General features: G+C 36.6%; 1 protein-coding gene across 1 annotated transcript in view; it reads right to left on the reverse strand.

Moving 5' to 3' along the window:
• Luzp2 (leucine zipper protein 2) overlaps positions 1-17,597 on the reverse strand; it is a 363,177-nt gene that overhangs the window by 17,866 nt on the left and 327,714 nt on the right. The window contains exon 10 of the mRNA XM_042691597.1: positions 8,839-8,931. Within this exon, the coding sequence (XP_042547531.1) occupies positions 8,839-8,931 (93 nt within the window). The remainder of the gene's footprint in view (positions 1-8,838; positions 8,932-17,597) is intronic.

A 17,597-nucleotide genomic window follows, 5' to 3' on the forward strand; every position in this document is an offset into this window, starting at 1 on the left:
CAGGGAAAAGTCACCCAGCTCAGGCACCAGCCATTGGAGTGGCTTTCCTCACTGGGTAACCAGAGCCAGAGGCTGCCCCTCCCTCTAGCAGCCTCCACAATCAATTGAAAAACAGAAACCCTGAGAATGGCTCCAGGGTGGGCTCTGTGAATTTTTCACAAAATAGCCCCAGGGAAAAGCTACTGTTTGTTGAAAGGCCTCAACTCTACCAGAACCTAGCCTCATCACCCCTCTTTTGTGATTCTCAAAGCTGATCACCCTCCCATTAAACTAACCTGGGAGGGGCATCTCAAAATCTTGGGTAAAGCAGAGCATTTTTCTGCCTGTTCCAACAAACTGACTTAAGAAACCAATCAAGCCACAGGACCTCAAGCTGACCAGAGACTCCAACAAGAGGCTGGTTACAGACAAAAGGGAGATACAGGATTCTTCCCACCCCTTCCAAAAAAATCAAAGAACTTTTTTTTCTTCTTTTCTTTTTTCTTTTTTTTTTTTTTGTACCTTATATATATAAAAAATTTTTTTTCCTTTTCTAAAACTTTTATTAATCTTTAATTTTTGCCTTTTTTGAAAAATAATTGTTTTCCAGTAACTTTTTTTTCCCTCTTATAATTTTTATTTTAGGAATACATGAATGTACGTTTTCCTTTCTTTTCTTGTCTTCTCTCTCTTTTTCTTTCTTAATTATCTTTTTATTTTTTGTCTAGCTCTACTGAACTTCTGATCTTTTTTTTCTCCCTTTCTTATCCTTTTCACCTTTTCCTTTCTTTTGTTCTTCTGTATGTGACTTAACTCTTGTTCTGCACATCCTCAGATAAACCCATAGTTAACTAGTAGACCCTATCCCCCATTGTGTACACACTTAATCCACAAATTTATTACTCAATCCAAAACCTCTGAGACTTAAATTCCTTAATAGCAGTACTACCTCTTTATACCTATATAATATTTTAAGCATTTTTTACGTTTTTCACATCTCCTCTATCTCCCTCCTGTTTTCTCATTATATTCACATTCCTCTCTAAATAGATGGTCTTTCAATCTCCATAACTATATTAATTTTTACGTTTTTAATTTTTTTTCTGGTCTCTTTTCATTTCCCTTTCCCTTTCTTCTTTTTTCTCTCCCTCTCTACTTGCATCCTACCCAACCTATTTCCTGCATTGAGATTAGGACATAGTGAACTCTCCCTGTGCCTCCCCACACCAATCTATTCCTAATTTTTACCCACATCTCTCCCTAACCCTAAAAATTTCTGGTTTTCCAAATTCTTCTCTGCGGTTCGAAGCCCATTAACATATAGTTGTTTGATGTTGAATAGATGTATCTGTTGAACTAGATTGTATCTGTAGAGTATTGACTGTATAAATGCAAACGTTCGTTGATGGTTGCCTTAAGATAGTGTTCTAGCACAAAACTGGTGCTATTTTCATCTCAAATGGGCAGAGTAAGCCGGAAAAACACAAGAAAAATGGCAAATCCGGGTATCTCAATTCAAAATCTTGATAATCAGGGGTCAGATCAGATAATGAACAATCCAGAGGAGAGTTCCCAAATAGCTCTACAAACACTGGTGGCAAACATGATAAATGAGAAGTTTGACAACTTACAAAGGACGCTGTATGAGCGTGATAGGGAGAGAGAGGAGGCATCCCAAAAGTTTATACAGGAATATCATAAGTGTGAGGAAGCTACTCAAAAACTGATACAGGATTTGCGTGGACAACTTGAGAATACTCAAAGAGAAAGGGAAGAATGGCGTGAGCAGGCTGAGAACACTCAAAAAGAACTGCAGGAATCCCACGAACGGGAGGAAAGAGAACTGCAGGAATCCCACAAACGGGAGGAAGCTAATCAAAGAGTAATTCAGGAATTGAGAGACCAGGTAGAGAACACACAAAGATCACTAAAGGCATTCATGGAATCCATTAACAAAGAGCTGAAGGAAGTCAGGGAGACCACAAAGGGAATGCTGAATGGAACCCAACAGAAGGAATGGGAGTCCAAAGAAACCATAACCAATCAACTAAGTGATTTGAGAACAAACACTGAACACCAAATTAAGGAAGTAAAGAAATTCATACAAGACCCAAAACAGAGCTTCAACAAAGAACTTGAAGCCATCAAAGCTGACCAATTAGAAGGAAAAGAGATAAAAAAAAAAGTAGAGAGTCTTGACAGCAGGTTAGACCATGCAGAAGATCGAATCTCAGGGATTGAAGACAGCCTAGATATTATAGAGAAAGAACATACAACCATCTAAGACAAGTCCAAGAAGTATGACAGATCTATCCAACACCTGGAAGACACCATCAGAAGGCCTAATCTAAGGATAATGGGTGTAGAGGAGCACCTAGAAACAGAAGTTAATGGTCTAGGAAATTTGTTTAACAGGATCCTAGCAGAGAACTTCCCAAACATACAAAAAGATAGGCCTATTCAGATACAAGAAGCTTTTAGAACCCCAAATAGACCAGACCAGAATAGGACATCCCACCGTCACATTATAATCCATACAGGATCAACTCAGACCAAGGAAAAGATCCTTAAAGCTGTCAAGGAGAAAAGGGTAATCACCTATAAAGGGAAACCAATTAGAATCACCTCAGATTTCTCAGCAGAGACAATCAAAGCAAGAAGAGCCTGGAATGATGTATGCCATGCCCTAAAAACAAACAACTATCAACCAAGAATACTGTACCCAGCTAAACTCTCCTTCATAACTGAAGGCCAAATAAAAACCTTCCATAGCAAAGAAAAATTGAAACAATAAATCTCCACCAAACCAGCCCTACAAAAGATTCTTAAAGATGTCCTACACATAGAAAACCAACAAGACCGCAACGAAGGCCAAGAAACTGCACCCAAACTGAGAATCCAAGAACCATAGGAAGAACCCAGTTTTCGCAGCCCCCAAGAAGGTGGATAACATGGCAGGAACTCCCAAATACCTCTCAGTCCTATCTCTTAACGTTAACGGACTGAACTCTCCAATTAAGCGACATAGACTGTCTAGTTGGATTAAAAAACAAGACCCTTCTATCTGCTGCCTGCAGGAGTCACATCTTGCCCGTAAAAACAAACACATTTTCAATGTTAAAGGCTGGAACAAAATCTAGCAAGCAAACGGCCCCCATAAACAGGCGGGAGTTGCAATCTTAATATCAGATAAAATAGACTTCAAATTAAAATTCGTGAGAAGAGATAAAGAAGGTCGCTACATACTAATTAAAGGATCTCTCCTTCAGGAGGATATTACAATTCTAAATATCTATTCGCCAAACAATGGAGCACCCAAATTTATCAAATCCCATATAGATCCCTCAAATCCCATATAGATCCAAAGACATTAATTGTTGGGGATATTAACACACCACTCTCCCCACTAGATAGATCAACTCGGCAAAAACTCAACAGAGAAACCGCAGATCTAAACAGCTGCATAGATCAACTAGTCTTAACAGACATCTACCGAACATTTCACCCAGCAGCATCAGAATACACGTTTTTCTCAGCAGCACATGGAACGTTTTCTAAAATAGACCACATTTTAGGCCACAAAGCAAACTTGTCTAAATTCAGAAACATTGAAGTTATACCTTGCATTCTCTCTGACCACAAGGGAATAAAATTAGAACTCAACACCAAAAGCCACCAAAGAAAGTCTGGTATCACATGGAGGCTGAACAACACACTGCTGAATCAAGAGTGGGTCATGGAAGAGATTAGAAAGGAAATTCAAATGTTCATGCTATTCAACAAAAATGAACACAAAAATTACCAGCTCCTCTGGGACACAGCAAAGGCTGTACTCAGAGGAAAGTTTATAGCTCTGAGCTCCTACATCAACAAATTGGAGAGATCTGAAACTAGCAATTTAATGACACATCTAAACTTCCTTGAAAAAGAGCAGCAAGATAAACCCCAATCCAGTAGACGGAAAGAAATAATCAAAATTAAATCAGAATTAAATGAATTAGAATCCAAAAAAACTATAGAAAGAATCAACAAAACAAAGAGTTGGTTCTTCGAAAAACTTAACAAAATTGACAGACCCTTAGCAAATCTTATCAGAAAAAGAAGAGAACACACGCAAATTAATAAACTCAGAGATGAGAATGGAAACATCACCACGGAAACAACCAAGATTCAGAACATTATAAGGGAATACTTCTCAAAACTTTATGCTAATAAGTTTGAGAACTTGACAGAAATGGACCTCTTCCTAGCAAATATTGACATGCCAAAACTAAACCAAGATGAGTTAAACTACCTTAACAGGCCCATATCAAGCATTGAAATAGAAACAGCAATAAGAGACCTCCCAGCTAAGAAAAGTCCAGGACCAGATGGTTTTACAGCGGAATTTTACAAAGCCTTCAAAGCAGAGCTCACACCAATACTCCTCCAACTCTTCAATGAAATTGAAAGAGAAAGCTCACTACCGAACACATTCTATGAAGTCATCATAACCCTCATCCCAAAACCAGGCAGGGACTAATCAAAGACAGAGAACTATAGACCCATTTCTTTGATGAACATTGATGCAAAACTTCTCAACAAAATTTTGGCCAATCGACTTCAACAATTCATCCAAAAAATCATACACCACGATCAAACAGGATTCATTTCAGGGATGCAAAGCTGGTTCAATATACGCAAATCAATTAATATTATTCATCACATCAACAGGAGCAAGAATAAGAACCACATAGTTATCTCAATAGATGCAGAAAAAGCATTCGACAAGATCCAACACCCCTTCCTGATGAAGGTTTTGGAAAAATTAGGAATCCATGGAACATTCCTCAATACAATAAAGGCTGTATATGACAAACCTACAGCCAGCATTATACTCAATGGTGAAAAACTAAAGCCATTTCCTCTTAACTCAGGAACAAGACAAGGATGCCCACTCTCTCCACTTCTCTTCAATCTAGTATTAGAATGCCTAGCTACAGTAATAAGACAAGATGCAGACATAAAGGGGATCCAAATAGGGAAAGAAGAAATAAAACTCTCCCTCTTTGCAGATGACATGATCTTGTATTTAAAGAATCCCATAGACTCCACTCCCAAATTACTCAAGCTGATTCAAAACTTTGGCAAAGTAGCAGGTTATAAAATTAACCCCCCAAAATCCATGGCTTTTCTGTATGCCAACAATGAGAAAAGTGTGGCTGAAATTAGGAAAGCAACTCCATTTGTAATAGCCCCACAAAAAATAAAATACCTAGGAATTAACTTAACTAAAGAAGTGAAGGACCTCTATGATGAAAACTTTAAAATCTTGAAAAAGGAAATCAACACAGAACTTAAAAAATGGAAAAACCTCCCATGCTCCTGGATTGGAAAGATTAACATCGTGAAAATGGCAATACTTCCCAAGGCTATCTACAAATTCAACGCAATACCTGTCCAAATTCCAACCTCATTCTTCAAGGAAATAGAAGAGGCAATCCAAAAATTCATATGGAACAATAAAAGACCCCGAATAGCAAAAACGCTCCTGAATGGAAAGAACACTGCTGGAGGAATATCAATACCAAACTTCAAACTCTACTATAAAGCCATAGTAATCAAAACAGCTTGGTATTGGCATAAGAACAGACCTCAGGACCAATGGAATAGAATTGAAAACCCAGAAATGAACCTACAGACCTATAGCCATCTAATCTTCGATAAGGGAGCTAAAACAATAGAATGGAAGAAAGACAACCTCTTCAGTAAATGGTGCTGGGAAAATTGGTTAACTACATGTAGAAAACTTAAGCTAGATCCTTATATATCACCCTGCACCAGAATCAACTCCAAATGGATCAAAGACCTTGAACTCAAAGCAGACACTCTGAAAACATTACAGGATGGAATAGGAGAAACCCTAGGTCTCCTTGGCTCAGGCTGAAATTTTCTGAATAGAGACCCGGAAACACAACAAATCAAAGAAAGGTTGGACAAATGGGATTGCATGAAGTTGCAGAGCTTCTGCATGGCAAAGGACATAGCTAGCAAGATCAATAGAAAGCCCACGGATTGTGAGAAGATCTTTACTAGCCATACAACGGACAAGGGTCTCATATCTAAAATATACTTGGAACTCAAAAAATTAAACCACCCAACAACAAATCCTCAAAGAAACAACTGCCCAATAAATAAGTGGGCGAAAGACTTAAAGAGAAACTTCTCTGAAGAAGAAAGAAGGATGGCCAATAGACACATGAAGAAATGTTCAACATCCCTAGCCATAAAAGAAATGCAAATCAAAACAACATTGAGATATCACCTCACTCCAGTTAGAACGGCAAAAATCAAGAACTCTAACAACAACAGATGCTGGAGGGGATGTGGACAGAAAGGAACCTTACTTCATTGTTGGTGGGAATGTAAACTTGTTCAACCACTTTGGAAAGCAGTATGGAGGTTCCTCAAAAGACTTCACATAGAGCTCCCCTATGACCCAGCAATCCCACTTTTGGGCATTTACCCAAATGTTTACAAACAAGACCACACTAAAGCTACCAGCACAACTATGTTTATTGCAGCATTATTTACCATAGCTAAGATATGGAACCAACCCAGATGCCCCTCAGTAGATGAATGGATCAAGAAAATGTGGTATATATACACAATGGAATTCTGTGCCTCCATCAGAAAGAATGACATTGCCCCATTTGTTAGGAAATGGAAAAACTTGGAAAAAATTATATTAAGTGAAGTAAGCCAGGCCCAAAGAACCGTAGGTCCCATGGTTTCCCTTATTTGTAATATCTAGTATATGTATGAGTCAAGCGGAAAAGGTCAGATAATGTGATGTCAGGAAAATGAACCCTTAGATGTGTATTTTAATGTTTTTTTTCTTTCATGCATGTGTTTCTAACACATTTATAAGATTATCTCTTTGTTGCTTTGTATGTCCCTCCCCCACAGTATATCCCCTGCTTTCACTATATTTGATGTCAGTATAACTTGTGGAGGAGATGGGGAAAAAACCAGTTGTTTAAGGATACAGGTGGACCTGTTGCAACAATGAGAAGTACAAGTTGTCATGTCCAAAACGAACTTTACAACGTTGGTGCGGGGGGGGGGGGGGGGGGGGGGGGGGGGGAGGAGAAGGATTGGGATTAGGGGGGGAGGGGGGAGGCTGGGAAGGGATGTGAAGGGTAAACAAAGGAGGAGGCTGCAATGCTTGGTAAGAAATGTACGCATTATCCTGCCCATGTAACTGTAACTCCTCTGTACAGTATGTTCACAAATAAAATTAAATTAAATTAAAAAAAAAAGAAGTTTAAGAAAATTCTATCTACCTATCTATCTATCTATCTATCTATCTATGTATCTATCTATCTATCTACCTACCTACCTACCTACCTATTATGCCACCCTTTTTAAATTAGCACAATGTCTTTTTGCCCATTTCGAAATAGTTAAAATGTAATGTATTAAATTCAAACCAAACTTCCAAGGGAGAGAATCCGTCTCTCACTTTCTGGTCCCAAGTTAACATTTTGGATACATATTCACTTGACCAGACCTCTATCCATGTTGCTTTGATAATTTCCTGCTTCTAAGAAGTTGCTCTTTCTGACTACTAATGTCCCTTTCTGCCCAAAGTTTTTCTGACTCTTTTTTTTTATCTTGAATGTTGTAGAAGATATTCTATTTCTACTGGACTTTGTTTCCTAACCCTTATGATATGAATATCTGTTTCTCTACATATAGATTTAAGACAATTTTTGAGAAATTAATTCTTTTTCAATCCTTTGGAAGCCAGCAGAGGGTAGTGATGATTGGTGAACTTCTTTTCTGGTTTTCTTTACTCCTTTTAGATACAACTTGATTTTCTTCAGGCATAAATTGTTTCAGCAGAAAATCTGAATTTTGGATGCAAGACAGTCTTGGAATCTACTCAGAGTCATAATTGTCATTTGTTGTTTGTTAAATGTAGTCATGACAGATGTATAATTTAGAAATTAATATTTCAGAACACTTATTGTGAGTGTAAAATATAAACATTCAAGTTTCATCTTTCTTTTTGTTTTTCTTTTTGCTGGTCATGAGGCTTGAAATCTGGGCTAGGGCACTGTCCCCTGAGCTCTACAGCTCAAGGCAAGTGCTCTACCACTTGAGCCACAGCTCCACTTCCAGTTTTTGAATGATTAATTGGAGATGAGTCTCACAAACTTTCCTACCCTGGCTGGCTTTGAACCATGATCCTCAGATCTCAGGCTCTTGAGTAGCTAGGATTATAGGCGTGAGCCACAGACACCCAAATTCATCTTTTTTCTTTATATTTCACTCTCTCTTTCTGAAGTTCAACAAGAAAAAGGTTACTTTATATTGTCCTATTTTCTTTAATTCTTTACAGTTTGGGGATTGAACCAGTGCCTTGGGCATGCATGCATGCAAGTGTTCTACCACTTAATCTAAGTCTAGTCTCTAGCCCATCTGTATTCCATACTTTCATTTGAAGACTAAAAATTTCCCGTATTATAGCATGGTTTCTCTGTAAGGCAAAGTTTGTTTTATTGGGTTAATACTATAGAACTCTATCTCATAGCTGTTTATGTTTGCTTGTTCTTTAACGTCTTAACAACTTTCCCTGTTGTGGTTGTGGAATGCACATATTTCTGAACCTGTGTTTACCTATCTGTGTCTGTAACATCTCACAGCATAACTTTCCCAGGAATCTTGCTCTTGGAGTACCAATATTCTTACCTAATCATTTGTTTTCTCACATTTAAAATGACAATGCTAAAATATTAGATAGTACATTCAAACAGAATGTTTTAGGTTGAGATGAACTAGAATTGTCAAAATGCTGTTCTAAGGTAGACTTACATGTTGAGAATCACAGATGGTAGTGTTCTGGGTTTCTTCCTTTGTTGACTCAGCTGGAGAGGTGTCATTGTTTCCAGGAATACTTTGTTGAGGCTTGAAAGAGAAGCAATTACAAATTAGAACACAGATCCATAGAGTTATTGGACAGATGATATGATGTCAGCACTTTGCTCAAAGGAAAAAAAGAATAACACACAAATTTCTATCTAGCAGAAAGCCTTTTTAAATGAACTTAAAAAGTAAAATAATATTTGCTTAGACTTTACCAATGACTTATAATAAGATTTTTCCCCATTAAAAATATGTGCTTCTAAAATACTAAGATATTATTTCAAGAATGATGGCCCCTTCAATCACAGAAATATTGTGTTCACTTTTCATAAAATCCCGAGCTTAACAGACACATAGTAGGTGCATGTCTTGTTTTCTCAATAAGAAAGAAAACATTCTGCAACTTCTTAGAAGTTTTGGAGAGGAACATATTCATGCCCCTTACCCACTACAAGCTAAATCCTGTTTTACAGATCTGGGAATCGTAAATACCATTCTAGAATCTCTTCAGGAGCATTGTTGTTGTTGTTGTTGCTGCTGCTGCTTAGGTTTCCTGGTTCTAATGAGAGGAGAGTATTCCAAGACCTACCTATGCAATTGTCATGATAACTAGGTCTAAAACTTTACCTGGACATAAGTATGCATTTCTTGGGCGGAGCTGATTTAGATATAGTATTACATTCATCCATCTAAGAGGGGACTTTTATAAGACAGGCAAAAACTAAATTAACTGAAAGCTTCTGCCTGAGTCTGACACTCTGATAACAGTAGATTGATGACATTTCCAAGCACTGGGGACCAAGAAGACTAAGATGAAAGATGTGACCAGTGTATTCAAATATCACTTTTCAATTTTTTTCTTAACCAAATAGCACTCATCTTATTTCCTAAGCAATGCTATGTTTTCATAGAAAAAAATCCCTATAATGAAAATATGGAACTATATATATATATATATAATATGTATTATACACATATTAGCCTGTGTGTGAGTGAAATGTGCAGCATATTTGCAAAACAGAGCAGAGTTTTAGCTCAAGGGGAGAGTGCTTGGTTAGTACAGGAACCAGGAGCCACATGTCAAACCTCAGTACTGCAAAAAGACAAGAAAAGAATAGAAAATGATGAGGAAATGATGAAGAAATGATTTTACGAAAATGGCAAAGGACATAGCAAGATAGATAGAAAGCCCATGGACTGGGAGAAGATCTTCACTAGACATACAATGGACAAGGGTCTCATATCTAAAATATACCTGGAACTCCAAAATTTAAATCCCCCATCAACAAATCTCAAAGAAACAACTGCCCAATAAATAAGTGGGCTAAAGACTTTTAGAGAAAATTCTCTGAATGAGAAAGAAGGATGGCCAATAGACACATGAAGAAATGCTCAACCTCCCTAGCCATAAAAGAAATGCATATCAAAACAACACTGAGATAGCACCTCATCCCAGTTAGAATGGCTATAATCAAGAACTCTTGGTGGGGATGTGGCCAGACGGGAATCTTACTGCATTGTTGGTGGTAGTATAATCTTGTTCAACCACTTTGGAAACTAGTATGGAGGGTCCTCAAAAGACTCTACATAAAGCTCCCTTATGACCCAGTAATCCCACTTTTGGGCATTTACCCGAACGATCACAAACAAGCTACAGAAGAACTATGTTTATTGCAGCATTATTTACCATAGCTAAGATATGGAAGCAACCCAGATGCCCCTCAGTAGAGGAATGGATCAAGAAAATGTGGTATGTATATATATATACAATGGAATTCTATGCCTCCATCAGAAAGAATTGCATTGCCCCATTTGTTAGGAAATGGAAAGACTTGGAATAAATTATAGTAAGTGAAGTAAGCCAGGACCAAGAAAACATAGGTCCCATGGTTTCCCTTATTTCAAGAACTAGTATATGTCTGAGACAAGCAGGAAAGGTCAGATAAGTTGATGTTAGGCGAAATGAACCCCAAGATAAAGACTCAAATGGATTTTCTTTCGTGGGATTTTTTCTTACATATTTATAAGATGATTTCTTTGTTGCTTTGTATGTCCCTCCTCTAGAGTATAACCCCTGTTTTCACTGTATTTGATGTTGGTATAATTTGTGGAGGGGAAGGGAAAAAACAAATTGTTTAAATTGGGATACAAGTGGACCCATTGCAACAATGAGATGTACAAGTCGTTATGTCACAACTATGATTATTGCAGCATTATTTACCATAGCTAAGATGTGGAGCCAACCCAGATGCCCCTCAGTAGATAAATGGATTAAGAAAATGTGATATATATACATAATGGAATTCTATGTCTCCATCAGAAAGAATAACATTTCCCCATTTGTTAGGAAATGGAAAGGCTTGGAAAAAATTATATTAAGTGAAGTAAGCCAAGCCCAAAGAAACATAGGTCCCATGGTTTCCCTTATTTGCAATAACTAATATATGTCGGAGACAAGCAGAAACGGTCAGACAAGTTAAGGTTAGGCAAAATGAACCCCAAGATAAGGAATAATTTGTTTTTCTTTCTTGCTATTTTTTTAACATATGTATAAGATGATGTCTTTGTTGCTTTGTATGTCTCTGCCCCACAGTATAACCCCTGTTTTCACTGTATTTGATGTTGTTATAATTTGTGGAGGGGAAGGAAAAAAAATAAATTATTGTTTAAATAGGTATACAGTTGAACCCATTGCAACAATGAGATGTACAAGTCGTTATGTCGAAAAATGAACTTTACAACTTTGGCAGGGGAGGGGGAGTGAGGAGGAGGAAATGGTGGGGGGGAGGCACATAGGAGGGCAGGGATGGTAAGTGAAACAAAGGAGGAGGCAACAATGCTTGATAAGAAATGTACTCTTTACCTTTTTCATGTAATTGTAACCCCTCTGTATGGTATTTCCACAATAAAAAAAAACTTATAAACAAAAAAAGAATAGAAAATGATCAGGAAAACACTAACAAAGGTTGGGCTGAAGTATCAATACAAATTACTTAAAAAGAGATTGGACATGAATCATTCATAGAAAGCAAACTTAGAATTGTGACATTTGAAGCACTCTGTGGAAATAGAAAAGCAAGAAATGGAAGAGTATAAGCAGAATGACTGTAAATTCTCAGTGCAGTTTTTTTTGGTTGCTTTTTTTGATTTATAGGCTGTTTTTTATTGCAAGGGTGGTATACAGCCGGGTTACAGTAAACTAAATAAGGTATTAAGTACATTTTAAACAGTGTTACTCCTTCCCTTGTTTTCTCCCTCTTTCTTTCCTTCCTCCCAAAAAGTCTCCTCCCCCTTAGTAGTAAAGTTGATTTCACTTTTAAAACACCTAGGACTCCTAAACAGATAGTATTCCATAGTGGTGTGGAAAAGAAAATTTTTGTTAACCACAATCAAAATAGCTATTTATTCTCAATGAAATCAAGTGATTATCTACCACAGGTCTTCCCATAGCCTCTTATTTACAGACACTTTGAAGAGTCAGGTTTGAAAGAATCAAGGAGATAAAAGCTAGTTCTGAAGGAGATTCTTCCCTGACATTCACATTAAGAACCACATCTGCATAAACATAAATACATTAAATCACATGATGAGAAAAAAAACAAAAACAAAAAAAAATTAGTGTTCCTTGTTTCTGAGGAATGATCAGATAGCTGAATAAATAGTCCTAGTTTTGCTTTGGAAATCTCTTTACAATAGCTCTTAAGAGGTGGGAAAATATGTTGCAGCAATAACTGTGTTTATTTCCATATCTGTTCTTTCAGTTTGGCAATGTTCCCTTGAAGGAGCGTCATGAACAGTCACAAACCACTTATTCCTTATGTAAAAAAACTAATACAAAAATTCTGATGTCCATTTATGCTTTGTATATATCATTTTCAGATATAAAATTACCGGTTTTGGACAAATCTGTGTTTCCTATTTAATGAGTTGTACAGTTTAGAATTTGGGATTATATAGATAATTTTCCAATGAGAATTAATTTTCTTGACACTAGAAATGTATGATCTATGTAACTGGCTAGGAGCTCCCAAAGGAAGGATAACTTTTCTTATTTATTAACTGTATCTTTCAAAACAAGCATGTATTTTTCTATCAGCCACTACTTATTTATTATTTTTTTTGTTGATTTATAATATATTTTTACTGTACAAAGAAATAAGGATAGTAAGTAAATGTTGGTGGAAAGGTATGGATATATGCGAAACTGGAGGAATATTTCCAAAATGGGAAATTTTCAATTACTTTTGGCAGCAATACCACTCAACAAATGTTTATTGTGAGTATACATTGCAGTTGCATTATTTTTAGAACTGAGATCAGACATTAAAACAAATTTCTTGATCCTAAAGAACTTCTATTGCTCTTCAAGAATTCTCATTTTCTGTAACTTGTTAATGATTGCTGGCTTTTCTCTGAAGGATTATTTTTCTCTCATTTTGGGAGCATCCCATATATTTGAGGGGATATAAATGATTTAAACTAGACATGATCATATTATCCAAATTCACTTATAGTTCCAGTCTTGGAATTATTCTTTAATGGAGGAGAGATACTAAGGTATGAATTTTACCACACAAGTGAAATACCTCTTGATTCACATCAACAATCCCTCTTAACCCTTATTTTTTGGCTTCAATTATTTTAATAGGTTCTAGTGTTTGCTTTTGTTCCAAGGCTATACTGAAATTCAATCTTCATATTTATGCCTATACTCTGATATTTTGCTCTCTTACTGTCCTACCAACTAATACCATTCATTATAATATAGCTATAAATTTATAGTTAATGTGTATAAAATTGTAGCCGGAAATACCAGGACAATGTAAGAAATCAATCTCATAAGCTGTGATTGACAACACAGAATAAGTAGAGACACAGACTATGGTTCTGAATAACAACTTGAAAAAAAAAACTCAGCTAACAGTGGTAAAAAGTAATTAATGGGGGCTGGGAAGGTGGCTCAGTGGTAGAGCGCTTGCCTTGCATGTGTGAGGTCCTGGGTTCAATTCCTCAGCACCACATAAGCAAAAAGAAAAAAGCCGGAATTGGTGCTGTGGCTCAAGTGGTAGAACAACTAGCCTTGAGCTGAAGAGCTGAGGGACAGTTCCCAGGCCCAGAGTTCAGGCCCCAAGACCAGAACCCCCCCCCCCAAAAAAAAAGTAATTAGTGAAGAAAATTTTATTTTAGCATGTTCAATATATTTCTAAAATATCACTATGTATCTAACTGATATGTTTTATGTTAGCTTAATTTCATTTTTTCATGCAATATTCTAGGTTTATAATGATTTTCAATGGCTTGGGGGGGTAGAGAAAAGGGACATATCCAGATTAAAAATTGTTATTGACTATAAATGTATCTATGAACTAGAATTGATTCTTGTGCCTTTTTGCTTATTTTGAGTAGAATAAAAAAGATATTCCATCAACAACCAAGGTAGTAAAGAAGGAAAAAGTATAGGGAAAGAATGAGATACAAGTTCTTCCTCCAAAAATTGACCAAGGGCTCTCTGTTTTTTATACTCAATAAATGAGGCACCTGATTTTTTTTGTTTTTGTTTTTGTTTTTGGGTCCGGTCATGGGGCCTGAACTCTGGGCCTGGGCGCTGCCCCTCAGCTCTTCAGCTCAAGGCTAGCGCTCTCCACTTGAGCCACAGTGCCACTTCCGGCTTTTTTCTTTTTGCTTTTGTGGTGCTGAGGAATCAAACCCAGGGCCTCGAGCATGCAAGGCAAGCGCTCTACCACTGAGCCACTTTCCCAGCCCCAGAGGCACCTGATTTTTCACTTGTTATACAAAATGTTGTTATTTTACTTATTTTTTGAATTAAAAGAATATAAACTAAAATTTTAACAATGAAAAGAAATGAAGTATTACTGCCCAATGCAATATATATTAGTTTTCTTTTACTACAAAACATAGTATTTAATTAAAGATTTTTCTGTTTTTTAAATCTAATAAATGTAATCCTTAATGCAGTCTCTTGCTGTCAGTGACTTTTTAAAAAAATGAATTAATGGTTCTAATGAAGAAAAACCAGAAGAGAATGTATTATAGAGTCAAAAATTATAGATTACAATCCCATCTTAAGTGTTAAATAAAATAGAACATCAAAGACTGTATTTATTTTTGCAGTAACTCTGTTTTCTGCTGCTCTGTCAAATGATTCAAAAAACCTAAAGTCTGTTTTTCTTTGTTGTCATTTGTTCTGTGAAAAAGAGAAGTGAAGTTTAAAACAGTACTAAGTATCTTTTAAACAATGGTTGTTTGAAAAATAGTAGTTTACAAGTCAACTATAAACTAAAATATTCAAGTAAAATAAGAGTGGTATAGACCACAGAAAGATTGACTATTGTAATAGGCTAAAGGGTAGATTTTGGTGCCCTTCCAAAGATAATTCAATTTCTAACAGCAAAAGGAGGAGTATTAGTATATAAATAACGCAGTTTGGGATGAGAAAATTACCCATGCATTAGGTTTGTTACCTTCAAACTCCCATGTATTTCATATAGTTCTGGAGACTAGAAGTTTTAGATCAAATACCGATGGGGTTGATTTTTATCGAGGGTAATTGTTTTAACTTGTAGATGCCCATATTAGCATTCTTTGGTTTCTGTTCCCCCCTTTCTCTCTCTCTCTCTCTCTCTCTATCTCTCTCTCTCTCTCTCTCTCACTCGCTAGCTTGCTCTGTGTGTGTGTGTGTGTGTGTGTGTGTGTGTGTGTGTGTGTGTGTGTGATGGGGCTTGAACTTTGGGCCTGGTCACTGTCCTTCAGTTCTTCAGCTAAGGTGAGCACTCTGCCATTTGAACCATAGCATTTAACCATAGTGGCTTTGAACCATGATCCTCAGATCTCAGGCTCATGATGTAGCTAGGATTACAGGCATGAGCCACTAACACTCGGCTTGGTTTCTATTCTTATAATAACCTACTAAATTATGCCCCACCTTGGTATGTTCATTTACCATTTAGCCTATTACTTCCATAAAGTGCCTATGTCCAAAATTAGACTCATTAGCACTTCCTATTGATGGTTTCACACATGAAAATATAGAAATCAATCCATCCCATCTGGATGATCCCTGTATGCACTATATATCATCATGGTAACCCTATAATACAGAGATATAAAGTAACACAGAAGTAAAAGCAATGTGGATATTGAGACAGAGATGGGAGTAAGCTGCCATATGCCCCAGGTGACAGGACAGCACCAGAATCTAGGAGATATACTTCTGTTGTATTCACATATCAAGACCCAGGTAAACAGGAGGCTTAGTGATGCAAGAGCATTCTGTGAACATATATATATATATGAATATATATATGAATATATATATTTGAAGATACATATACATATATACATAGATGTATAGATATATCGATTTTCAAAGCTGAATTAAGGCTCCTCTTTTAATGTGTTCCTCATTTTATTAAACTCACTCTTTTTTGCTTGAACAGAGGACAGAAAACATGTATATTTTATGATTTTATTCTTGGTTATACGAACAAGGAATAGGAAGGAAACACATTTGTTTTTTATCATCTTTATAATCTGGCCCTATGGTTGCTGCTGGGCACTAAAAAATACAAAGAACTAAGTTACTGACTTGATTATTAACAAAAGTTAGTTTGAGATTTTACTGAAATTTCCCTTTTATCTACTGTGATCAGAAACTTTTGTAAATAATGAGATTAGAAAAATATCCAAATTATCAAAACTAAGCATACTTGATCTGAATACCTTATTGAAACCTCTGTGAACAAGTGTTTGTGTCATGTCTGTCCTTTTGCTCTACTTACTCTTCCTATTCCAGTTTACTTACTTCCAAGACAATAATAAATTTTACTTATGCTTTAGGGCCAACTTCAATCATGCTTTCTTTTTTAAAATTTAATTTTATTGTCAACGTGATGTACAGAGTGATTACACTTGCATAAGTAAAGTAGTGAGTATATTTCTTGCCGGACTTGTTACCCCCTCCCTCATTTTTTCCCAATTTACCTCCCCAACCCCACCCCAGTTGTGCAGATCATTTCCAACATACTATCTTGTAAGTTTTGCTGTTGCATTGGTTCTCCCTTTGTCCTTTGTCTCACCATTTCGTTGTTCCCCTTCCCTTCCCTAATTCAGATAAATGTGTATAAAATACCCAGAGCACCAAAATCAAATACAGTGAAAACAAGGGATAAACCATAAGGGGAAAAAACACAAATGAAAAACAAAATCTCATAATACATGAAAAACAAAAATAACAAAGGAAATCCTCTAGTTTCCATGTCTTGGAATTCGTTTTGCTTAGCATCATCTTATACAGTCATATATACATAGATAGCTATGGAGTATTCTGTTCATCTGCTAGGACTATCCCAAACATTTACATTGTTACAAATGAGCGAAACCATGGGATCTATGTTTCTATGTCTGGATTACTTCACTTAATATGCTTTTTTCCCAAATCTTTCTATTTCCTTACCAATGGGGCAGTGCCATTCTTTCTGATGGAAGCATAGAATTCCATTGTGTATTTCTTGATCCATTCATCTACTGAGGGGCATCTGGGTTGGTTCCATATCTTTTTTTTTTTTTTTTGGGGACCAGTCGTGGGCCTGAACTCTGGGCCTGGGCACTGTCCCTCAGCTCTTCAGCTCAAGGCTAGAGCTCTACCATTTGAGCCAAAACGCCACTTCCGGCTTTTTTTTTCTGCATAT

Source organism: Dipodomys spectabilis, unplaced genomic scaffold (genome assembly GCF_019054845.1).
Source record: "Dipodomys spectabilis isolate Male_0828 unplaced genomic scaffold, ASM1905484v1 ptg000145l, whole genome shotgun sequence".
NCBI classification, from domain to species: domain Eukaryota; kingdom Metazoa; phylum Chordata; class Mammalia; order Rodentia; family Heteromyidae; genus Dipodomys; species Dipodomys spectabilis.